Source organism: Sciurus carolinensis, chromosome 10, assembly GCF_902686445.1.
Source record: "Sciurus carolinensis chromosome 10, mSciCar1.2, whole genome shotgun sequence".
Classification (NCBI taxonomy): domain Eukaryota; kingdom Metazoa; phylum Chordata; class Mammalia; order Rodentia; family Sciuridae; genus Sciurus; species Sciurus carolinensis.
Window position 1 is genome coordinate 104,417,270 of NC_062222.1, and position 25,815 is coordinate 104,443,084.

The window sequence follows — 25,815 nt, forward strand, 5'->3', positions numbered from 1 at the left end:
AACATTTCAGATTTGAAAACAATTGAAGTCTTCCTCCATTTTCATTTTGGTGCCAAGAGAGTCATGAACCATATATTGGTGTTGGCTACATATTATTAGGAACGCCGCTCATCTAGGTTGAATACTACAGAAATAGAAGAAGCATTGAATCTACTGTTTTCCACTGCTTGCTTCAAAGAAACAACTTCGCCCCGCACTAGGAAACTGAACCTACTTCTCTACATTAGCAAATTTATGTCTGTATGCTTGTATGCTGTTCACTGTGTTTGTAAACCCTAAAAAGTGTTACACGATACTGTGTTTGGCTGTTGAAAGGCTTTTTTTTTTTTTTTGGCTGTAGCATCTGTTCAGTGTCAGAGTACAAATTTAGAAACACATATATAGCCAGTTCGTCATCTTTTCACCAACTGATTTGCTTTAAATTTACCAAGTAAAGTTACATTTGTTAGCGGATCTTTCCACATAAAATACAGATACCAGATACAAAATAGAGGTATGTGTCTGATACAACTGATTCTTTTAAAAGACTGAGCATTTAAGTAAAATATGAAGCTGGGTTATGTAAGATCTCCAGTGCTACTAGTTATATTACATAAAAATTTGCATGCCATAAAAGCTCTGTATTCTCAAATGAAATTACTTTCTGTGCTTCACTACAACACATGGATATGGTTATGCCCTTAAATTTTAAGTTCTTTATAATTTGTTAAAAGATTTATTACTAAGTCCTGATTTTTGTGTTTATAATTTATAGCTATTTTTATACATATTGTTAATGAAAAATATTGATTTATGAAATCAGATGTATGAATTGCTGCTTATTTTAGAAAAACTTTATTCTTAGTGAACTAAAAAATTTGATATATTTAACAATTGCTTCTTGAATTTTTCTGATTAATGAAGTTCTTAGAGTCAATGCTTATGCAATTGCTTATGCAATTTCATTTGAAATTTATTATAGGTAGTATTCTATAAATGATTATAATTATATGAATAACTGTGGTTTCTAAATTCTTTCATTTAAAATAAGAGCATTAAAGAAAAATAAGCATTAATATGTTGAGTTGAAGAATTTTATCTGTTCAGTTAAAAATGTCTCTATTCTCTAATTTTTATTCAGCATCTCTATTAACTTTCTAACAACTTCTTTTTCCACAACCTCTTTCTCCTCTTCATTTTTTCTTCTATCTGGTATTTCTGTCCTTGAGATCTAAGTCAAAGTCATGCATTCCTCTTCACTCCCACAAGTGAGTAGAAACAATGTAGAGAGTATATAGAAAAAAAAAAATCTGTTCCATTAGCAGTATTGCGCCTTTCTCCTCTGACATAGTCAGAAGCTCAGGTACTACATCCTGACGAAAAGAAGAAAAATGTTCCCAATACTTACTAGAAATTTCTAAGCAGAACTAAAAAATAAGTTTGTATAGTTTTGTTTTTACTTTGGAGAGCCAGAGAAGCTGTTAGCAAACTTTAACTCTCTAGGAAAATCAAATTCAATCTCAATATTATTTTTAGCTACTTACTTTCTGATTTTGTGTGTGTGTGTGTGTGTGTGTGTGTTTTAAGTGAAAAACTGACACTGCGTAAGTGAACACTTTCCAGATGTGTACCAAGTTTTAAGCTTTTTTCTTAAACTACAAAAAATAAGGTATTTGGAGAAGAATGTTAGTTCTTTTAGGCCAATTAAAGTCAATTTAGTCAAAGTCACAATCTGAAGATATGAAATTTTCGGAAAAAGTAGTTAAATATGACACATTATGTAATGACTTTCTAGCATGTATTTCCATAACTCTTTCTACAATATTTATTTTCCTCTTCCAAAAAATACCTTGTGATAGGAATTTGGTCATAATTGTATCATCAATTAATCTTTATAAATGTCTCAAAAATTGATTCATAAACTTAAAAAAATGCTTTTATTTTTTAGGATGTCAAACCTGGGACAATTTGACACTGACTTTTACCAATCTAATTATACCATTGATAATCAGGAGCAGAGTTATGATTCCAATGCCTATGGAAATCTTTATGGATCAGGAGAGTAAGTATATTATATTGAGTAAATATGCCTCCATTTTGAGAATTGTTAATATGATAGCAAGGGATTCCAAGTAGGGGAGATTCTTTGGGAGAAGACAAGCTTCTCCTTACTTTTCTCAGTAAAGTACCCACAATGAAATGACAGGAAAGGGCAAAGAAATTAATCCACTTTTCTGTGAATGCCCCATTTCTCTTGGAGTCCATGCCAAATTAATGTCTTCTCTACTCTTTTTTCCAACTACCACTTAAGAGGGTGAGTGCAAGCACTAGGCAAGTAGGAGGCATGTTCCTTTACCTGATCTTTTTCAGGACGCTGCTTGCAAAACTGATTGTATCTAATTTAATAAAATTTTATTGAGTGTCTACTTTGTGTCAGAAATTAAGAACATTACAAACCCAGAGATAAGGAGTTTGCAATGCAATCCATAGTCTTTTTCCTCACAACATTTAAGACTTTATTTTTGGGAATTGGGCAATTAAATATGCTTTTATAATACACAGATAATATGAAAAGTGCTATGGTGGAATCATTGTGAACTTATTTCAAAATGCATTCATTATTGAGATAAAATTTAACTTGAGTTAAAAATAAAATGATTAAGAATTTAGTATTCGCTAGTATCAAAATAATGTGTTTATAGTGAGGACCGTTTGGTTCAAGTTCTGGCTTTAGCATTGGTTGTATTCATGACATTGGGAAGACTTCTCTGTCTCATCTGAGACATAAGGACATTAATCATAACAACTTCACAGTAATGTCGTAAAAATTATGAAGATGTAGGAAAGTGTACATTAAAGAAAAACACAATTATTATATAAGTACTGTTTTTAAAATTAATTGATTACTTGTTGCCTTATGTCACTTAACCTTACTGTGTATTTGTTTATACTCTTCTTTTTTTGATGTTTTGTGGGTCCAAGTTAGTGGACTAGGAGAAGAGTCAGACACTTCAACTTTCATAATAACTAACTTTTACTTTTTGACTTTGTGTGTGTGTGTGTGTGTGTGTGTGTGTGTATGTGTTTTAAGTGAAAAACTGACACTGCTTAAGTGAACACTTTCAGATGTGTACCAAGTACACTTTCTCTGTTAGGAATAATCATAAGCTTTATAAATTAATTCACTAGATCTTCAAATAACCCTATTATTCTGTTATTCTCATTTTACATATAAGAAACTATCCACATGGAGAAATTAAGAAACTTTCTCAAGGTCACTAAATAAGAAATGGGGTTAGGGTTTAAGTCCAAGGTTGTTTGATGAGGCCCACAATGATGGTTAACATATGTTTTGTTGTAGAATGAAGATATGTTAGCATAAAAATGGTGCTGTTAACAATAATGGTGAGATAGTAGTAATAAACTGGACCATTGGAGGCAAACTCGGATGTGTTGCCGACCATGCCAATCCAACAAGTCTGGGCTAAATAACCTCACAACAAATATTCAAACATTTTAGTTCTTAAAACCTTTTTTAAACAATCAATAGAAATTATCTTGAAAGCTACAGATGGAAAGAGGAAAGAACAGAATAAACCTAAGAGGTTTTGGGAAGACAGTCTTCTGTTCAACTCTGCTTAGGGAAATTTTCACTGACTGATCCCTCCTACCCACATAGGCAAAGAGATATTAGTTTCACAAGCTTCTTCCTAGTTACTCTTGTTGAACCATGCTCTAGGGATAGGGAAATGTATTGGGGTATGTTTACTACTGGAAAAGTAAAGTATCTGGAATTTTATCTCATTCAGATCTCTGTTCCATCCTGTCTGGCATCAGTCAGGCTACCTTTTATGTCTTACACTTTGAGAAATAAAGAAACATCATAAATATGCTTGCAGCAGAGAGAGTAGCTTGAGAATTAACTACCATCTACATTTTCAGACTGAAGTAAATTAAAAAGCACAACAAAAAGAGGACAAAGTTTTCTCCTTAAGCAAGAACTCATGGATCATGGCTTTCTCCACCCACACCTTCTGACCTGAATTTCTTCCCCCATTTGATTATTCTTATCAACATTTCCCAGAAGTCAAGATGACAAAGAGATGGAAATTAATATAACCAAATGAGGGCAGCTCATGATTTTGTTGACTGGGACAATGGCCTAGCCTGCTTCAGATGCTGTTATGGTTTGGATGTAAGGTATTCACCCCAAAGTTCCTGTGTTAATGCAGAAATGTTCAGAGTAAAATGACTGAACTGCTCTCAGTGACCTATTCTGTCCATTCTAGTGGACTGGGTGATAACTGTAGGCAGGTAAGGTATGGCGGTGGGTCACTGGGGGTATGCCTGGAAGGGTTCTTTCCTGCTGCCTCCTTCCCCCTTCTTTCTCTTTGCTTCCTGTCAACCCTGAAGTAAGCAGCACTCCTCTTCTATGATGTCCTGCCTCACTTGGGCCCAGAGCAATGGAGTTGGCCCACCATGGATTAAACCCCTGAAACCAGTTGACCATCACGATGGAAGTCCAAATCTATAGTTTTGGAAAAACAAGACCTCTACTAAAGTATGTAGCTAGTGACTATGTGACAGGGCACAGAAAATTGATGGTACCTAACAAACATATCTCTAAACACAAAAATTATCATAACCAAGTTTTCTTTTTTATTTTAATTTTTTCTAATTAGTTGTACATGACAGTAGAGTGCATTTATACATTTTGATAGATCATACATAAATGGAGTATCATCTCACATTTTTCTGATTATACATATTGAGGATCACATCAGTCATGCAGTCATATACATACATGAGGTAATAATGTCTGTTTCACAAACTTCCCTCCCCATACCCCCTCCTCTGAGTTTTCTTAAGATGATTTTCTTTATATTTGCATTAGATGATACATTTTAAATCCTACTGACTCAGAAACAGGCAAAAAATTTTCCCAATCATGCCCACCTAAATACATTAGTATGCAAGTAAAGACAAGCTTTTCAAGGCTAGTTGAAGTTTTATATGATTCTGAGTGAGTGGTGAAAGAGGAAATATTGAAAAATTGGTGATTGTTTTATGGTTCAGAGACAGAAATCCAGGTATTGGTATAGTGGAAATTCTTCCGATAGGAAAACACAGATGGATGGGATACTGTGGAAATTATTTCAGGTGTTCCAGGGAAACCAAAATGGGGAAAAACTGAAGGTGACCAGTGTAGAAGGGCCATAAACTCAGCTAGCTCCCTGTTAATGTCAATTTCATTGAGGAAGAGACAGACCGAAAGACACTATCACAGAAATACACTGTTCCTGGGTGCAAGAAAGTTGTCTAAACTGCATCACCCATAAGTCTCAGGAAGAAAAGAGCTTGCAGATGTTATTACTCACTTCTCATGTACTCAACACTATTCCAAGTCCTTTACTTACTTTTACTGATTGAATTCACAGCAGTGCTATGACTTCTGTTATTATCTTCATTTTACAGATGAAAAAACTGAGGCATAGAATGTGAAGTGGTTTCCTAAGATTATGAAATGGTGATTCAGTCACAGGAAGTCTTGACTCCAGAGGTGGGGTTTGCTAACCCACATTTCTTGGTTCAGGAAAAATCCTACAACTGGAAGATGGTTAAAGGTAGAGATGCAACTTGACAGCCTTAGAAAGTGAAATAATGGAAATATGACAAAGGATATGGATGATTGTTCATAGTCACCATACAGTTGCTTCAAGAGGCATTTACAGGAAGAAAAGGTGTTTACTAACAAAGATAATGTTTAAATCCTTCTATCTATAGTCCAGTTATTTTGGTCTAATTCAGTAGAAATTTATTTCATCTAGAATAATGTGCTGACTTAGAAATCATCACAATTTCACTCTTTACCTTTCCATAGGGCTAATAAAAATGCTGTATACTTGAAAAGAAAAATTTTTCTGGGGATGCACTTTACAAAATTATCACTGCTGTGTGGGATACAGATATGATGCACTTTTAACATTTTAAGTATTGAGTGAAGTAATCTGACTTATGCAATTACCTCTAATATATAACCATTCATTGCCATAGGCTTAATAGATCATACAAAGTGTCCAGTCCTATTCTTTCTGAATTTTTGTTTTGGGAAAAGATATAGCAAGCTTGAAATATATCACTAAGAAATATAAAAGAACTCACTGGTGCAGTCATTCTGAATTGGCACCACCTAGAAAAATGGATAATACCAGAAGACATGGGGCTAAGTAGATTCACTGTATGTGGTTAAAATTATAATTGCTCATAGCACTTTCAGGAAAAATGCCTACTGTATAAGAATTGAGTTATTTACAGAGTGTTTTGGGTGAAATTATTGACTATTGATGTGATTATGGTGTTAACACTTGGGTTTTGTTCCTTAAGATGTAATGTTAAATATTATAGTCAATGTGTACAATGTTGAAGTTATAAAACAAAAGAGAATTTTAATTTTTATAGTCATGGAAGATGAGCATGATAATTTTTCTAAATCATTTTGACTTTTACTCAAAATGGACAAATTTTAAATTTTTCACTATCTTAAATATGTGGTGGGGAAATTTTAATATTATACCCTATTACAATAAGAACAAGAGAGACCAAGTTCCTGTTGGAGAAGTTTTACTGGATGAGGAAACAAAGAGGGATAAAGCAAAGAGGAGAGGGCAGGATTTGACTGGTAATGGACATGTGTGTATTTTTTAATGTGTAAAAATGTGTTTTCCCTTTTTTGAGGGGCACTGGGTTAAAGTAGCTACCCACGTTGAGTTCCTTCATTCACAGAGGTTGCTCTGCAGGTAATAATTGCATAAGTTACACTTCCTCTATCCTAGTTGGCAATGCCTGAGTATGATTCATGGTGAGACCAGGCAAGTGTGTCAATGAAAATCTTATTTAGACACTAATCATTGAGTCACCTTTATTTGCCCCTTTTATTTTTCTAAAAAGGCATACATTAGAAAACACTAGGACAATTTAACCCAACAAATTTGTTGTTTGTTTCTACTGGTACTTTTGATATTTACCTACTCTTAAAAGAGAGAGAGAACAAGAGAGAGGGAGAGAAAGAGAGAGATTGGGAATGTGCCATATGACTAAATGAAAACTATAATAATCAGCACATGCTGCGGGAAATTCAAAAGGTACACCAGTTCCTTGCCCTTAATGAGCTATACTTGAGTTAGTGAATTATTAAGTGTATATCTCTCCATCTCTGTGGTTTTATTTGCTAAAATAGTTATTTTATTGATCAAGTTTACACACATAAAAGGTTGAGTATGTTATTCTTATACTTCATATTAAAATTAATGTTAGAGGGAAATATTCAAAAGTCATTCTATAAAAATTTTAGCATGAGCAGATCACAGGCAGTTACAAAGTTCAGATTTTTGGACCTTCTCTTTAGCAGAGGCAAAAGTTTAGGTGATAAAAACTTAAACATGTTAATAGGAAATATTTTATGTTTCATCCCCTTTATGTAAAAGTTATACAGCTATGCAAAATGCACCAATAACCTTATACACTCCTCCTTTCTCCTTTCTTCCTTTCTCTAATGCTAGAAAGACATTATTTACAAAGATCGATATTTTCCCACCTCCTCACAAATGGTAATAATAATAATAATAATAATAATAATAATAAACAAACCAAAACATGTTCAAGAGGGAATTGAAATGTGACATCCTGGCAAACTAAATTGTGCATTTCAAAAGAAAAACTAAAACAAGTTACAGAATACATTGTTAGGTGTTCAGAGATAATCCGATTAGTAATAATTGGGAATGACCAGAACTGGAAAGTGCATTATGGATAATAGCTAGTTCATGTATTTATTTTTCCTTTGAACTAACTATACTACTAAAATTGTGGTTTTCACTTGCTATTTCTACAGCTTTGTAGGAGCTTTACAATTGGTGATTGCACCCTCTAGGGAGCACAGCACTGCCTAGAAAACTTCCATCAAGTGAGTCCAGCACCTGCAATGATTCGGCACCATGCTAGGAGAGTCATTTTGTCTCCACAAGCTTCTATTTCCTTTCCTATAAGATGGGATTAAAAATACAGTTTTAACCATTTGAAGTTTTAATTGAGAAAATATAAGGGGCAGTGCCCAGCACATTGTATGTGCTCAATTAATATTGGAATTCTACAAGTCTTTTTATGGCCAGTTAGTCATTTTGTGAGATTTTTAAAGTTACAGTTAAATTTGAAGTAGGTTACTTCATTCATAGGTAAATATTCTTAAAAACTAAGTGAATTCATATAAGGAAAATTTATAAATGTCCTCTCTTGATTTGTCATGATATCCCTTTATTACATGTATAAATATCAGTATTTTCCCTTTCTAGACAGCAAGCCAGCAAGCAGCCTCAGCCTGCCCCTCTTGTTTCTCCAGAGATGCTCGTGCCGTCGGGTTATGCAGGACAATTTTTTCAGCCAGCATCTAACTCGGATTATTATTCGCAATCTCCTTACATTGACAGTTTTGATGAAGAGCCTCCTTTGCTAGAAGATAAGTTAAGGAAGTGTTATTAATGTGTGTACACTTGAAGAATAATAGCAATAATCAGCACCGAATATGTGCTGTCTGCATGCTGTGTGTTTGTGTAATTGTTCCAGCATAACAAGAGTCTGCTAAACCAATGCATGGAAATCACTGGAAGTTGGTTGCATGTTTGTGTGGAGAAATTTGGAAGTAGATTTGTGCTATTGTTATGATATGGCTGTAGTTATTAATGTTTCTTCACTCTTCCATACATTTTGACTCTCTTAGCAAGGACATCTTGTGACAAAAGTGCGAGTATCAATGCAACCAACCTTCCTTCCCCAATTAATGAGGCACTTTATATTTTATTGTCTGCTGTTGACCTGGGAGCAAAGGAGATAGTTTCTCAAATTAATATTTGTTTTGACATGGAGACAAGCTGTGTTTCTCTCCCATGACATACATGAACCCTCTCATCTCAGCTTGGCATGGCTAGGTGGAGAAGAATGTGATTCTAGAAAATGATGCTGTTTATGGGAAGGACCTCCTGAACACTTGAAACTGAGGATCCCTGGTGTTCAGGTGTTCAGAGGTGTTCTAGTCATTGATTTTTGTTTCCCTCATGTTCAGCCATGCTATATCTCCTGTTTTGCTCTTAGGGAATGTCAGTATGATACTAGAAGCATGGATGCTAAAAAGTTAAAACTCAAGTGGATTTAAATTTGACCCCTAAGAAGATATATTTACTTGTTAGATACTCCAAGTCTTTTGTATGTACTAGTTCTTTATATGAGCCAATTGAAAAGATTAGATTAAAATTTCCCATATTTTACATCAAAAGAATCATTGTCTCACGTGAACACAATCAGCCACCTGCAGTAAACAAATCCTTCTTTCTCTACCTAAAGACCGTAAAATAAAGTAAATGATTTAAACCATTCAGAAAGATACCAGAAATGATATAATAGATCTGTTGGTTCCTTAGAAACCACTTAAGTTTTTGGTTCAGTTATGTTTTATTGGTTCATTCTATTTTGTCTCTGCAATTAATAGACACCTGTTTAATGAGAATAAATTATAGTGTTTAAGTTATTATTAACTTAAACCTTTTCCTTGACTCCAACATCTTTGCTTAAAAAGAAAACAATTGTCTAATTGTATCTAGTACATTTGGAAAACATGAATAAAACATAAAAAATCACTTCAAATTGCATCTCCAAAACATGACTACCATTTGGTGTAATTCTGTCCAGCCCACATGCTATTTTCCTATGAATAGTGTGTATATTATGTATATTATGTATGTAGGTATATGAATACTTAAAAGTGAATTACTATTTTCACTGCATGTATATGCATTTGAGTATTTAAAACTGAAAGTTGTATCATTCTATGGATATAAAGTTTTGTATTCTTTTCATTTACATTTTATCATGAGCATTTCCATACACAAAGTCTTAAAAGTCATTAAATATTATTTGAAAACATGATTTATAATGGTTTTCTAATATTCTGGCATAAAAGTACAATAATTTATACCTTAAAAGTTGTTTCTTATAAAAAGTAATGCTTTGGTGAACATGGTGCTAAAAATCCTTTGATCTGTCCAAAGTCTTTCCTTGAAATGTATACATAACTTGAAATGATTAGGTAAACTTAATCTCCGAAATGGATTTTCCACTAGACCTTCACAGGAGAATAAATGATATCTCTGTTGATTTGATAGAAAGAGAGGAAAAAGGAAGACTTTGCATTTCCTAGTTCCTAAAAAATTTTGACATTTTAAAAACAAGTTTATTGACTGTTTTTACTTCTTCCAATTTTTTTATGATCTTAGTCATTTTTACTAAAAATTTTTAAATTTTTTCTTTCTTTAAGAGATATTTATGTAGTAAAGATATTAAAAACTATCTGGAATATGTATTTCAAACATTTTTTCCTCAACGTGTTTGCCATCTCATTAGTTCACGGGTCCTTGGGAAACAGGAATTTTAATGTTTATATTTTAAAATTGAGAATACTTTTCTTGGAAACATTTCTTTCAACTGCTGTTTTGTTTAGAATCTATTTCTATAGTTCCAGAATATGTTCATATTCACTTATAGATTCTTAAATTTAGGATTATTATTTTGCTTTGTATTTAGATGTTCGATTTGAGAATTATTTTAGCTTGACATGTAAAGTAAGGATTTTACATTAGTTTTTTCATTAATGGTTAATGAATTCTCTTCCACAAAATTTATTGAAAATAATTTTTTAGTTAACCGAAATGTTTCTATTGTTATAGACTGGACTCTTACACATTCTCCACTAATGTCCCTTTAACTTTGAATAGGAAATATGTTAGATTTCCCTTCTCATATAGTTATGAATAAATTTCTATATTTTTTTCTCTTTGTGATCATTCCTACCATATACATAGAGAAGTGAGCACTTGGCATAATTTTACATTTTGAATTTATGAACTATCTAGAGTTCTGATCCAGTGTGCTCTTCAAGCTAGATATCTGTGAAAGTTGCAAGCTTCATCTGTACAAAGACATGGAAGAGCCCTAAGCAGGCTTTCTAGGATGAGGTGATAAATGACATTTGCCGGTTTTTATTTCACACATTCCAAAATGTACTATAAAATTATGAAGCTATAATAATGAACATTCCATGCATAAAAACATGTTGTTTTGAAAATGTGTTTACTCCTCAAGTGCTTATACTCTTCAAGGTAATCTCAGACACTCATTTGGTTTATGTAAGAATGACTTTTGCTTTTTTGATAATGTACACTTAATATGTTAACAAAGGCATCTTCAAGAATTGTAGTCAATTTAAGACTGTCAGACCAAAAAAATTCTGATAGTTTGTATTTCGTATTTGTAGTACAGCCTGATATTTATATATAAAGGATTAATGCTACAATTTGCATAGAAAATATCAATTTTTATAGCATATGTTATATACTTTACTACCACTAGATGACAGCAAAACAACAAGTTTTGCATTCAAATTTCACACTTTTTTTGTTTTGTATGATAAGGTGTTGTATTAGGGTTTCTACAACTAACAAATACTAATTCGCATACCTTTTAAAAATTTGTAAACTAAGTATTTAGGGATATAATTCAATAAAAAGCATAAAATAGGGGGCTGGAGAGATAGTTCAGTCGGTAGAGTGCTTGCCTTCTAAGCACAAGGCCCTGGGTTCGATCCCCAGCACCCCGCCAAAAGAAAAAAAACAAACATAAAATAAGCTGGGCATGGTGGCGCACTCATGTAATCCCAATGACTTGGGATGCTGAAGCAAGAGGATTGAGAGTTCAAAGCCAGCCTCAGCAACTTAGCAAGGCCCTAGGCAACTCAGTGAGATCCTGTCTCTAAATAAAATACAAAATAGGGCTGGGGATATTGCTCAGTGGTAGAGTGCCCCTGGATTCAATCTTGTATGCTGTGCACTAACTGTCAGGTTTACATGGTATTTAGGTGCTACTTGAAACAAAAATAAACAAAGCCAAGGACTGGGAGTGTAAACTCAGTGGTAACTTGTGAGAGACCCTGGGTTCAGTTCCCAACACTGCAAAACAAAACAGACAAAAAAAATCTAAACCAAAACCAGAAACAGCTGAGCTATACTCAGTATCTGACGAAGATTGCCAAATCCTAGTAAGGAAAGTTAAATACCACATACTAATGAATTTAAGAAGATAGTCCTTTACAAGAGAGAGTTGGACTAGTTTAAAAAAAAAAATATATATATATATAATATTTATATATATTACATATATATACATATATATATGTTACAAGACACACACACACACAAGATTAGATGCACATTGATCCAACCACAATTCTGCAGTTAAAAGCATGTGTTTTTGAGTCAAATTGTTGAATATGGAAACCTGATTTTCTGTTTCCAACTTTAGATAAATTGCTTAATCTCAAAACCTCAGTCATCTGATGCATAAAATGGGACTAAGTGCTAAAGTGTAAGAGTAAGAGTAATGCATGTAAATCTCAAGAAGGAGCAAACACTTAGTAAATGGTAGTTTGGTTTAGGTGAAATGCATGTAGTTATTGTAGTTTACCTTTGATTCTTTCTACACCTCACCCTTATTGAAATTTTGAAAGGATGGAAGGAAGGTAAAGTTTGATTGCTGGATCCTAATCTGCTACGCCATATACTTCTCTTTGAATGTTTTTTTTTTTTTCCTCCCTAAGATACATCTTAGTTTATAAGAATAGTGAGATAGAAACTGATATGGTGTCAACATTTATTTCTATATTCAGTAGATTTCAAATGAATAGATATTTTTCTTTACAAAAATAGTACAGAAGGAGAGGAATCTAGTAGTCAGAATTCCTGGGAAAGCAGGCACTGGAGAAAAAAATTAGAAACTTTTCAAGGAGTCTGGATTTGTGGACATGGATCCCACTGATTTGGATATTTTATTCTAACACTGTCACTCATAAAAAAGAAAGATTAACTTGTCACAAGAATTTAATCTTTATATTGACCCAACCTCAGAGTGCATTGATCTTATAGAAATAATAAAAAAAAATCCTGGTTGTTTTTCCTTCCAGAAAGACTTCTGCCTTTTTTTTTCCTTTGTGGAGCTTCATTCATGTGGCATAAAATTGTTCTTCTCATTAGCCAGAGTGGTAGAAAAATCCCAGACCTAGACTGGTGTCTATAAAGCACAACTATTTGAAAAATTATGCCATGGTTGATATGGCAAAATTTCAGAAGTGTTAGCAACTAAATATACAGGAAAGGAAATATTTTCAGGAGCATAGGCCTTTGGCCTGTTAGTTACAGTTTTATTTTACTGTATAATGTCATTTTCCCAATTTTAACTATATTTTAAGCTTATCTTTGGTACAGAAATCAGGAAAATTTTTCCTAGATGGACTTTTTTCTCTCTAAAACATTTACTTTAGCTCATATACTTGGGCAACAAAAACTCTTTTCATTTTTTTAAAAGATTATATAACTTTAAAATATGAAGATAGAACAATAAAAGTGCTGAATAAACTAATCAAGTGTTAGTTTTAGTTAAGTAATATAACTCGTTTTTCTTACATATCTATATATATATACACATGTATATGTATATATGTATATATATATACACACACATATATTTTTTTCTTTTTTTTTTTTTTTTCTTTTTGCAGAACTTGGAATCAATTTTGATCATATATGGCAAAAAACCTTGACGGTGTTAAACCCAATGAAGCCAGCAGATGGCAGCATTATGAATGAAACAGATCTCACAGGACCCATCCTTTTCTGTGTAGCCCTGGGAGCCACTCTACTTCTGGTACTGTGCAACCATGAGCACCAGATTTTAATGCTTGTCCTTGCCAGTATTCGTTTCTGGAAAGATTTTTGTTAATAAAAAAATTAAAAAAAAAAAAAAGTATGTTACTTTATGTAGTGAAAGTTGTTTAAGTTTTGACTTTTTAAAATGAGAGACATTGAATTAATCAACCACAGTGACAAAAAGAAGCTGTCATAGTGTATTAAAACAGACAAAAATATAAACTGAAATATAATTTCAAGAGTCAAACTACCAAGTCAAATTTTCATCCAAGCAAGAGATCATTTATGTGTTTCTTGTTACTAAGAAAGGAATGTCAATCAGGAATCCTTGAAGGAAAACACGGATTTGCGAAATAAAAGTCCTAAAGTTTAGTTCTTGTTTCCTATGAGATTTCTGTAGTCCCCACTGGATAAATTATTTCCCTTTGGTCATTATTTTTTTTGCTATAGTATATCTTAAGAGTATTTCTAACATCCTGTGAGGAATGAGGTAGGTCTCCTTGTTTCTGATTAGGCCACAATAAATAAATGAAGGTGCAATGATAAGGTATGATTTGTTCAGTCAACCTACCTCTTTTTGCTATAATTTTAGTTTTCTAACTTCCATGATGGCATTTTCTCCCTGACTTTACCATGTGTCTTGTGTATATTCTTTATATTTGGAAATAATGATATTAAGAGAAAAGGTTAAGAAAACCTAAGTTTTGAAAGTATTGTACCTTATGTTTAGAAAAGTGTTTGATTAATAAAAGGAAGAAGAAAATAGAGACAAAATTCTATCATTTTATATCAAGGAAGAAATGACAATAGATTAAAAATATAAGATGATCAAGACAGTCTAAAAAGTACACTTTCATTAAGGCACAAAGAGAAAAATTTGGCAGGGGAAATAATATAGGAAATTAAAGATTCTAGGAAGAGTCCTTATAATAGTGATTCATTCCTCTTACTACTATCCACTTCCCATAAAACATAATTTTCAAGACTGGGGTTATAGCTCAAGTGGTAGAGTGCTGGCCTCATAAGCACAAGGCCCTGGGTTCAATTCCCGCACTGCCCAAGAAAAGAAAATTCCCGAAATGTAGCTATAATTAAAAAAAAAAATTCTAAAATGTATTTGTAACTAAACTTTCACTTTCCATATATTAATTTTATAATATCAATCAAAATGCTGATAGCAATCTAGTTTCTGTATGGTACTATTGACAATAACCATCACATCATATTTATCCATTACAATAGTATAGTGATAATAATACAAGAATATGGTGCTGATAATACAAAAGTTTAACAATGGTAATACAATAGTAATGTGATAACATCTTATTTTTTTCTTTTTTGCTACAACTAATGCAAATACTCTGCATATCAAACACTAACAGCTAGATTTTCCATTTGTCTCTAACCTCCTGTCTTTGGTCTTTGTCACAGTAATTTGATAATCTTGGAATAAACTGATAAGCAAGGCAATACCAATTAATCAAATAGAAACAATCAATTTAATATATTAACTCATCTTTCTTTTTCAAGTCATTTGTGATATAACAGCTGTTTGTTTTTCTGTAGAAAACATTATTTTTACCATCCCTAAAAGGACAACATTAATCTTATTAAGATATCTCTTTTTTTAATTACTTATTATTTTTTAATTTTTTATAGACTGCATTTTGATTCATTGTACTAAGATATCTCTTGATGTATAATGCTGGTTGAAGTTATTTAACTATCCTCTCTTATGATTTACATACAAAGCAGTATAGTCAAAAGAAACCTCACTGGGAACTGAGAATCTTCCCTTAACTGCTACTAGTTATGCTCTTGAACTTTTGGCTTCATATTCCTATGCTTTCATTTATTTTTTTCTTTAAGACAAAAGAATTTGAGTGATTTTTAAGTTTCCTTTTAGTTCTGAAATTATGGGAAATATATATATATATGTACACACATGTATTTCTGAATCTTTTAATACAAACATTACCACTTGGAATTTACCATTAGATGCAATATTTTAGAATTGATTCTGATATATACAGAACAATAAAGACATTCAAAATCTCCTCCTGAATATTAATTGAAGTAGGATTTAACTCAAAATCCATTTGATGCTAGGTTAACTGTGCCCTAGATAACTATAATTAAGGGATCATTTTTTGGGCTGATATAACCATTATACAGTAAAAGTGAAACTAAATTGGCACCAATATCCAAATCTGTTCACTATCTCTGGAGATATAAGATTCATAATAACATACTCATAATTTTTATGATTTCTGCTGACATAAGGCACAGTGGGATTTCTTTGGGTCGAAGGAAGCATACAAAAGAAAATCACTTCAAGCACTGAACATAAATTTAGCTTTGTTTGTACTTTCCCCTCTCTGTTAGTTTTCTATTACTATGTCTAAATACATGATATATTCACCTTATAAAGAGAAAAGGATTATTTTGGCTCACTGTTTCCGAGGTTCCTGTCCATGATCCTTCTTGTTCTTCTTGTCTTTGAGCCTGTGGCAAGACAAAACATCATGGAGGAAGAGTTTCGGCAGACAAGGCTGCTCACTTAGCGGCAGGAAGCAAAAGAGACAGAAAGGAAAGGACTGGGGTTCCAATATTCCCTTCCAGGGCAAACCATAGGGACCTAACTTTCTTCCATGTGCATCTAGCTCTTAAAATTTCCATCATGTCATACATTGCTCACTAAGCCTGTAATACATGAGCCTTTGGGGGATGATTATCAAACCATAAAACCCCCAAATTATTCGCACCCCAACACCAAGAAAATAAGTGGTTTAAAATTACTGGTCCATCTCTCTTTTCTGATAGGACTATGAATATGACCTAGAAAAGCATCATGCATGGACAATATAAAAGTATAATTAGAAGAATATTAAATATTTTGAATCAAGATTTGTAATGAGGGTAATTTTACAGGCAACATGGGGAAAATTTTTGAAGTTAAAAAATAGAAACTTTGCTTTCTATTTTGATTATAAACCTGGGTTAGAATTTGACACAATTTTTAAACGGCAGTATTGCTAATATGCTTTGTAAATCTACAAGATTAAGTTGGATTTTTTTGTTACTTTACTTCATCATTCAGACATTCGACAAATAAGGGGAGAAAATATAGTCTGTTTTATGAACCATACTCCGTATAGACAACCTATGGTAAATAGTGAATGTGTCTGTATATTCCAACCGCCATATAAACATATGTATATGTATATATATATGTGCCTGGCAGTATCTTATCTTTTCTGTTTATCTGTTTTGCTTATCCCATTCCAAGCATACTCATGGTATTTGTTTTCAGAATCAGAATTTATATTACAGGCAGTATTTTTTCCAGAATTCCCAGTCTCCTGATGATGGTACTAAAAAGATACAGAACAGGTTAAACTGACTCTCCTCTCTGCTCTGTTGTCATTGTGGTTTTCTCTCCATGTTGGTTGTGTATTCATCCTTTTTACCTCACTTTGTTTCAGGCAGGAAAAATTCAGTTTGGTTACGTGTATGGCATGAGTGCCATTGGCTGCCTTGGGATTCATGCCTTACTGAACTTGATGAGCTCTGCAGGGGTGTCATATGGCTGTGTGGCCAGTGTGCTGGGTTACTGCCTGCTCCCCATGGTCATCCTGTCCAGCTGTGCCATCTTCTTTTCATTACAGTAAGTGTCTCTGTGCACTGATTGACTTCACATGCACAATCATCATTAAGGCTGTCCAGACCAGTGCAAAAGTTAAGCTCTTTCTGATCATTTTGGCAGTGGAATTGGGGAAACCATGTCTATTAAAAGCTACACATGGATTCAGAAAATTAGGCTGGTTTTGGCTCAGGTGCTATTCCTATTTCCATGATTTAAAAAATAAATTAAGCCAAGCGATTTTTAAAACTGGCACTTTCTAAGTTGCGACATTCTTCATTGTGAACTATTGTAATGGATAATACAACAACTACAGAAAATTCACTTATTTGATTTTGGAAGAGTAAATGCCTGCTGAACATTGACAAATTGCTTCCGCTCCCAGGCACCATGCCTTCTGGGCTGGAAGCAACTGTTCTTTCTCAGCTGGTCTCCTTGCAGTGCAGAATTCTCAGCAACCCTGATGAGGATATTAATTCTGGAGAACTTTATAGCATCTATGCTCATTTGATACATTTTTAAAGTTTTTTTACTTCACTTATGCAGTTGATATTTGCAATTCAAAGCTATGGATAAGGATTCAGTACATAGAAGTTTCTGCACGGCACTTTCCAGGGCATCTTGTATCACTACTGCTTTGGTGAGAGAGAGCAAGGGATATCATAGTTCATGTCACCTGCCATGTTCCAAACTCACTTGGAAATAAATATTTGCCTTTTGTGTTCATTCTTTTACATCCAAAGGAGAGACAAGTCTTAAGTTATTAATATACATTGGATAGGATAGTATATTAAGAATTTACTAGTGCAAGCATAAACAACTTAAAAAAGCCTTTAATATTTTGTTTTCATAATTATGAATACTTTCACAATAAATAACTGTTATCATAACTTTATTGAGAATATCTTAGCAGTGCTCTTTTGTTTTAACATGGCCTCATTTTTAAAGCAATATTAATTGAGAGTAAACCCTTAGTTTATCAGTGATTACTCAACATTTTTTTTATTATTGTATACAAATGGGATACATGTTGTTTCTTTATTTGTACATGGAGTCAAGGCATACCATTTGTGTAATCATAAATTTACATAGGGCAATGATGTTTGATTCATTATTTTTTCCCTTCCCCCCCACCCCTCCCACCCCTCTTTTCCCTCTATACAGTCCTTCTTTCCTCCATTCTTACCACCCTCCTTATCCCTAACCCTAAACCTAACCCTAGCCCTAAAAGAAAATAACAGGAAATGGATACCTTGGGTGTATGAATATAACATGATTTATGTTTATTGAGTCTTATCTATGGAAAAAAAATCCACATTTTGTGCATTGTATTCTTTAGCAAGTTGCTCCATTTACTGGGTTGCTAAGTCCAGAAGTTGGACATATTAGTACAGAGTTGGTTCTACTTCTCCTTTATCAGATACTTTGCAAAAGAATATTATTTTGGCTACAATTTAGAAATTCTTTTTTTTTATTGTAAACAAATGGGATACATGTTGTTTCTCTGTACATGGAGTAAAGGCATACCATTTGTGTAATCATAAATTTACATAGGGTAATGTTGATTGATTCATTCTGTTATTTTCTAATTTTTTTCTGCTAATTTTTTAAAATTTATTTTGAATAATTATATTTTTTGACAATTATACATATTTGTTAGATACAATGTGATTTTTGTTGTTTAATTAGTTGTACATGACAGTAGAATGAACTTTGATACATCATATATAATGGAGTGTTATTTCTCATTCTTCTGGTTGTATATGATATAGAATCCCATCAGTCGTATAGTTATATATGTACATGGGGTAATAATGTGTGATTCATTCTACTAGCCTTTCTACCCCCAGACACCCATTTAACATTATTTTCAGCAAAGTAGAGACTTACAGCATTTTAAATACTTCAGAATATTAGTGGGGGGAAACCCTAAAACTCTTGGGTTTGGTCAATCACCAAAGTTTGGACTTTTTATTTTCATTCTGAAATTATAAAGGATGATATGTTAGTCCGTTTCCTATCACTGTGACACAATGTCTGAGAAAATCAACTTACTAGAAGGAAAGATTTATTTTGGCTCATGGTTTCAGTCCATGGTTGCTTGGCTCCATTGCTTTTGGGCTGTGGCAAGTCAGAACATCATGGTAGGAAGAACATGGTGGAACAAAGGTGCTTACCTCATCACAGCCGGGAAGCAGAAAGAAGGAGAGGAAGGGGCTCCCAATATCTCCTTTAAGCCATGGCCCCAGTGATCCGATTTCCCCCATGAGGTCCCACCTTCTAAAGGTTCCACAAACTGATGACCAAACCTTTAGTATTGAGCCTTGAGGAGACAGACAGAATCCAAACCCTAACAGATGGTTACATTAAATTATACTAAATGGGAATGAATAAACTATCTGACCCCTAAGACCATTAAACCAAAATTGCCTTTTTAGGCACATTACTATATCATTCAAATTAATTATGTATAATTTAAAATTTACCTTCACAGAAACATACACATTAAATCACTCCATAAATTATTCCTAATTGGTATTCATTAAACCAATTAATATAGTATTTATTTGGTACCATTAATATTTTTGTTTCATTAGTAATCTAAGGCATTATTAGTTGCACTGTCTAATTTTTCACCTGTTTTACTTCGGTATAATTATTAAAAGTAGGTATTTCTGTCCTCTCAAATCATAAATAATATTTAAGTTTAGAATCAAATCAGGATCAAGTGAGGTTGTGTAGTTTGATGGTGGAAAGAACAACGCACTTGGAGTTGAAAGATCTTTGCCTAGGGCCTAAGGATAGAGCTCAGCTGGTAGAGTGCTTGCTTCACATAATAAAGCCCTGAGTTCAGCACCATGGGAAAAAAAAAAAAAAAGGATCTTTGCCTAGTGCCACTGTGCTATGTAATTGTTGTCAAGTTACTTCATTACTTTAAAGCTGGACACTAAATCTTGAAATTGCTCCTACCTCTCATGTCTTATTTTCCTAAATACCCTCTTACTTTTTTGTACTATTATTATTTTGTGGGGGAGGGACCCAGGGCTGCTTTGCCACCAAGTTACATCCCCAGATATTTTTAATTTCTATTTTGAGGCAGAGTTTTATTAAGTTGCTTAGGGCCTCTCTAAGTTGCTGAGGCTGGCCTCAAACTTTCGATCCTCCTGCCTCATAATCCAGTCTATTTTACACATAAAGAAAGAAGTTTACTCTCTACCACCTATACTTCCCTTTTTATTCTCCAGATGGCTAAACTTAACTATTTTATTTGTCCATTTGTTCTTAAAGGACAGATTGACTCCGTAGTTACTATTTGAAGATACCCATTTGACATATTCTTTCCAGTATGGATGGTTTAAAAAAATAATATGTTTACATGTCCACACATTGACATATAAACTATGTACTTGGGAATGCACTGGGAGGTTCTTTCCTATTCTTTGGGTTCTCTACTTGAGCTACGTCAGGTTTTGATATCTCTGACAAAAACCTGAGAGGTGGACCTGGGAGGAGTGGGGACAAGTCACCCTGCTAGATTGTAGCTCTATTTACCTTTCCTGTCACAGATGAGTCCACTTCTTAAGAAAATATGGGAAAGGAAATCTGTAGCTATAAGAGAAGGCTCTACTTAACAGTGCTTAAGAGAATTTCAGTGAGTTGGGTAGAATATGACAGTGTGTAACTGCAGGTAATTTCTTCTCCTTTTTTTTTTTTTAATCTAGTTTTACTGAAACGTAAAGATTTCTAACTGACCAAGGCTTTTGAATGCATATGGTTCATAACCCTCATTTAAGTAGTTTTGGATATGATAACAAGAACATTTCAGAGGCAGCTCCAATCGAGTCATCTAACTTTTGATGTAAGGCAATTGTGTCCTTTGTCTTTGCTCCAGGGGCACCTTTGGAACCATGTCAGCCCTGGTCATCGTCGGCTGGTGTAGTCTCTCAGCCTCTAAGATCTTCATTTCGGCCTTGGACATGGAAGGACAGCAGCTTCTCGTTGCCTATCCTTGTGCCTTACTTTATGGACTTTTTGCCCTCCTCACAGTCTTCTGAAAAGTGTATGAGATGCCTTTGCAAACCTCTATTTATTTGCTGTTCATATTATTCTAGAAGTGTATTAGCATTCCAATTGGGTCATATGATTTCTGTTTTATTATTGTTGAGAGAATAATAAGCAGAGAGGCAAAACAGCACTTAAGGATGGTGCTCTAATGGCCTGCGTGGTTTGAATTATGTTTTGCTTTCCAACTTGGTGCATTAAAACACTTTGAAATATTTTAAAATAAAAAGGGATGTAGTTGCTGAACGGATGGACACTAGTTTTCTCAATAGATGCATTTCTGAGAAATTATAAGTAAATAAACACATATGCTAACCATTTAGAAGAACTCTAGTAAATCTTCTGAGAAGCAGTCATGACTGCTCAAGCTGTGCGCATGTGGCTAAATATTGTAGAGTTCGGCACCTTGGGAGAGTTCAGAGGGGGGTTATTCAGGGTTTTATTTACCAGAGTGAAAGAACCTTCTGTCTTTTAATGTACGTACTTCAACGACTGTTCCTTGGTCCTGATTAGATAAGGTGTTAACTTTCCACTTTTTCAGTCCCTCACTTCCCTCTTCCTTGGTTTAGATGCCATGGTCCCTGCTTTAATTTCTCCCTTGCCTGGATCCTCAGGAACCTTGCAGGCTTTCTCCCTAAATACATGAATTTTACTAGAGGCAATCCCACTTCTTTCATGATAACTGTATTACCATCTCTGAAATAACTCCTAAGTACTCTCCTTGAAATGACTACATTTTCATACTAAATTTGTTTTCATGCTAAGATGACTAAATCACATCAGTTCTTTACTGCTCACATCTCCAATAATTATTCCTCATTCCCATTGTGGGATGATTCTCTTTTGTTAAAACAAACAAACAAACAAACAAACAAAAACAGAAGCAAAGTGCTCCCAATACCCTGTGTATCCACCAACATGCATTTTGACCCTCTGGTAGCTCTCTCCTCCTCTTCACAGCCAGCCCCTCCACCTCCATAACCAGTGTTTTCTCTTGACCTATCATTCATATCAGCACATAAACATGTTTCAATATCTCCTATTATAAAATTTAAATTTCCAGTTGTAGCACATTTCTCAATTCCTCCTTGTCACAAAAATCCTTGAAAGTTTTATCTATTGTCTCTGCCTCTATTTTATTACCTGCTATTCCCTCTTGCTCCAAATCCAGTCAAGAATTCATCATCTTATCCATCAAGATCACCTTTGTCAAATCAGACGAGATTTCTCTAAATCCAATGGTCAATTCTCAGTTTCATTTAATTTCAACTCTCAGTGTCCCTATTTGACCCCTCTTCACCTGTCTCTCCCAGTGGCTGTACCTCAGTCTTTCCTTCTTCAATTGACTTCTGACGTGTCATGCTCTCGGTTGATTTTTTTCTGTTACCTTACTGGTGGCTCCTTTTCGATCTCCTTGACTTGCCTTTTTCCTGTTTTCAACCTCAAATCTCTTTTCTAACATTCATTTTTTTATCTGAGTTCATTTAATTGCATAGCTTTAAAATCTATGACTCTAAAATTTCCATCTCCATCCAACACTCTCTCCTAAGTTCTTGAATATATATCCAATTTATACTTAATACTTCCATTTAATTTTTATATAATAAGCTAAAAAATGTCAGATCTGGATTCAAATCCTTGATTTCTACCCTGTCCAACCTGTTTTTCCTGAAATTTCCTCATCTTTATCATGAGAACCAGAAATCTACCAGTGGCTCCATCTACAAGCTAGTAGTCATTCTTTGTAACTCTGGTTTTCTTGTTGACATTCAGTCCATCAAGTATTTTGACTCTTGGATCAAATACTTCTCAAGCATAAATAAGTCTAATGAGTTCCTTCATGACCAACACTACTCTAAGCCACTCTCATCTGTTGGCTAAGGGAAGCAATCTCCTAACTGATTTCCTGCTTCCAGACTTTCTCACCAACAGGATTTTCCACAACTCAGTCTTTATGATCCTTTCAAAACATAAATTACTTATGTCATCACAATTCTAAGACCTTTCATAGTTTCAATTCATATTTACAATAAAACTCAACCTCCTTTTTATAAGTCTACTTGTATTCGAAGAGTGATCCTCAGAATAATAGCATTAGTGTTCCCTGAAAGCTTAGAGGAAATATTTAATATTGAAAACAAAGTTGGCCAAATGGAGAAAATGGTAAGAAATCATGAACAGAACCTCCAATAACTATGGGATATCATGAAAAGAACAAAACTAAGAATTATCAGGATTGAGGAAGGCACAGAGAAACAAACCAAAGGAATGAAAAGCCTATTCAATGACATGATATCAGAAAATTTCCCAAACATGAAGAATGAAATGGGAAATAAAATACAAGAGGCTTATAGAACACCAAATGTACAACATTACAACAGATCCACACCAAGGCACATTATAATGAAAATGCCTTACATTCAAAATGAAGACAGAATTTTAAAGGCTGTAAGAGAAAAGCATCACATTACATGTAGGGGGAAACCAATACAGATATCAGTAGACTTCTCAGTCCAGACACTAAAAGCTAGAAGGGCCTGGAGCAACATATTTCAAGTTCTGAAAGAACATGGTTGCCAACCAAGAATCTTATACCCAGGAAGACTAACCTTCGGATTTGAGAATGAAATAAAATCCTTCCATGATAAACAAATGTTTAAAGAATTTACAAATAAAAAGCCTGCACTACAGAACATTCTCAGCAAAATATTCCATAGGAGGAAATGAAAAACAACAATGTAAGTCAGTAAGGGGAGGAACTTCCCTAAAGGTAAAGCCAATCAAAGGATAAACCAAGCCAAGTTAAAAACCAAAAATAAACCAGAATGACCAGGAATGCAAATCATATCTCAATATAACCCTAAATATTAATGGCCTAAACTTATTAATCAAAAGACATAGTCTGGCAGATTGGATTAAAAAGAAAGACCCAATAATATGCTGCCTTCAAGATACTCATCTCATAGAGAAAGACATCCCAGACTAAAGGTGAAAGGATGGGAAAAAACATACCATGCACATGGACTCAGTACAAAAGTGGGGGTTTCCATCCTTATTTCAGATAAAGTAGTCTTCAAGCCAAAGTCAGTCAGAAGGGATAAAGAAGGGCATTTCATACTGCTTAAGGGAACCATAAATCAGCAAGACATAAGGATCATAAGTATTTATGCCCCAAACAATAGTGCATCCATGTACGTCAAACAAATTCTTCTCAATTCCAGGAACCAAATAGACCACAACACAATAATTCTGGGTGAATTTAACATACCACTGTCACCACTGGGTAGAACTTCCAAACAAAAACTGAACAAAGAAATCATAGAATTCAATTAACACAATCAATAACTTAGAATAAACGTATATATAATATTCCATCCATTAACAAGCAAATACACTTTCTTCTCAGCAGCACATGAATCCTTCACTAAAATAGACCATACGTTATGGCACAAAGCAGCCCTCCGCAAATTAAAAAAAAAAAATAGAGATATTACCTTGTTTTCTATCAGATCATAATGGAATGAAATTAGAAATCAATGATAAAATAAAAAACAGAAAGTACTCCAATACCTAGAGATCAAGTAATATGCTATTATTGAATAAAGCATGGATAACAGAAGACATCAGAGAAGAGATAAAAAAATTCTTAGAGGTAAATGAGAACAACAATACAACATATCAAAATCTCTGGGACACTATGAAAACAGTACTAAGAGGAAATTCATATACGTGGAGCACATTCAAGAAAAAAAAAAAGTAAACAACTAAATGACCTAACATTACATATAAAAGCACTAGAAAAAGAAGAACAGAAAACACCAAAAGTAGTAGAAGACAGGAAATAATTAAAATCATAGCTGAAATCAATGAAATTGGAACAAAAGAAACAATTCAAAATTTAACAAAACAAAAAGGTGATTCTTTGAAAAAGTAAACAAAATTGATAAACCCTTAACTACACTAATGAAGAGGAGAGAGAAAATTCAATTACTAAAATTTGTGATGAAAAGGGAAATATCATCAAAGACACCATTGAAATATATAACATAATTAGAAGCTACTTTGAAAATCTATATTCCAACAAAATAGAAAATCTTGAAGACATCGACAAATTTCTAGAGACATATGATCCTCCCAAACTGAATCAGGAGGACATACACAATTTTAACAGATTGATTTCAAGCAATGAAATAGAAAAAGCCATCAAAGTCTACTAACCAAGAAAAATCCAGGACCTGATGGATTCTCAGTTGAGTTCTACAAGATCTTCAAAGAAGAGCTTAAACCCAATACTCCTCAAAGTATTCCATTAAATAGAGGAGGAGGGAA

General features: G+C 33.7%; 1 protein-coding gene across 3 annotated transcripts; it reads left to right on the forward strand.

The window, feature by feature from the left end:
- The first annotated feature begins 363 nt into the window (after nt 1-363).
- Yipf7 (Yip1 domain family member 7) lies at nt 364-21,736 on the forward strand. Of its 3 annotated transcripts, XM_047567285.1 has the most exons (6): nt 364-493; nt 1,928-2,041; nt 8,328-8,491; nt 13,634-13,779; nt 17,267-17,448; nt 21,317-21,736. In XM_047567285.1, exons 2-6 carry the CDS (start codon nt 1,929-1,931, stop codon nt 21,477-21,479), a joined length of 768 nt encoding a protein of 255 aa, XP_047423241.1. In that variant the 5' UTR covers nt 364-493; nt 1,928; the 3' UTR covers nt 21,480-21,736. The 3 variants fall into 3 exon arrangements, with proteins under 3 accessions (XP_047423241.1, XP_047423242.1, XP_047423243.1); XM_047567286.1 differs by lacking the exon at nt 13,634-13,779 and having other exon boundaries at nt 8,328-8,496; XM_047567287.1 differs by lacking the exons at nt 17,267-17,448; nt 21,317-21,736 and having other exon boundaries at nt 8,328-8,515; nt 13,634-13,772.
- Nucleotides 21,737-25,815: the final 4,079 nt, after the last annotated feature.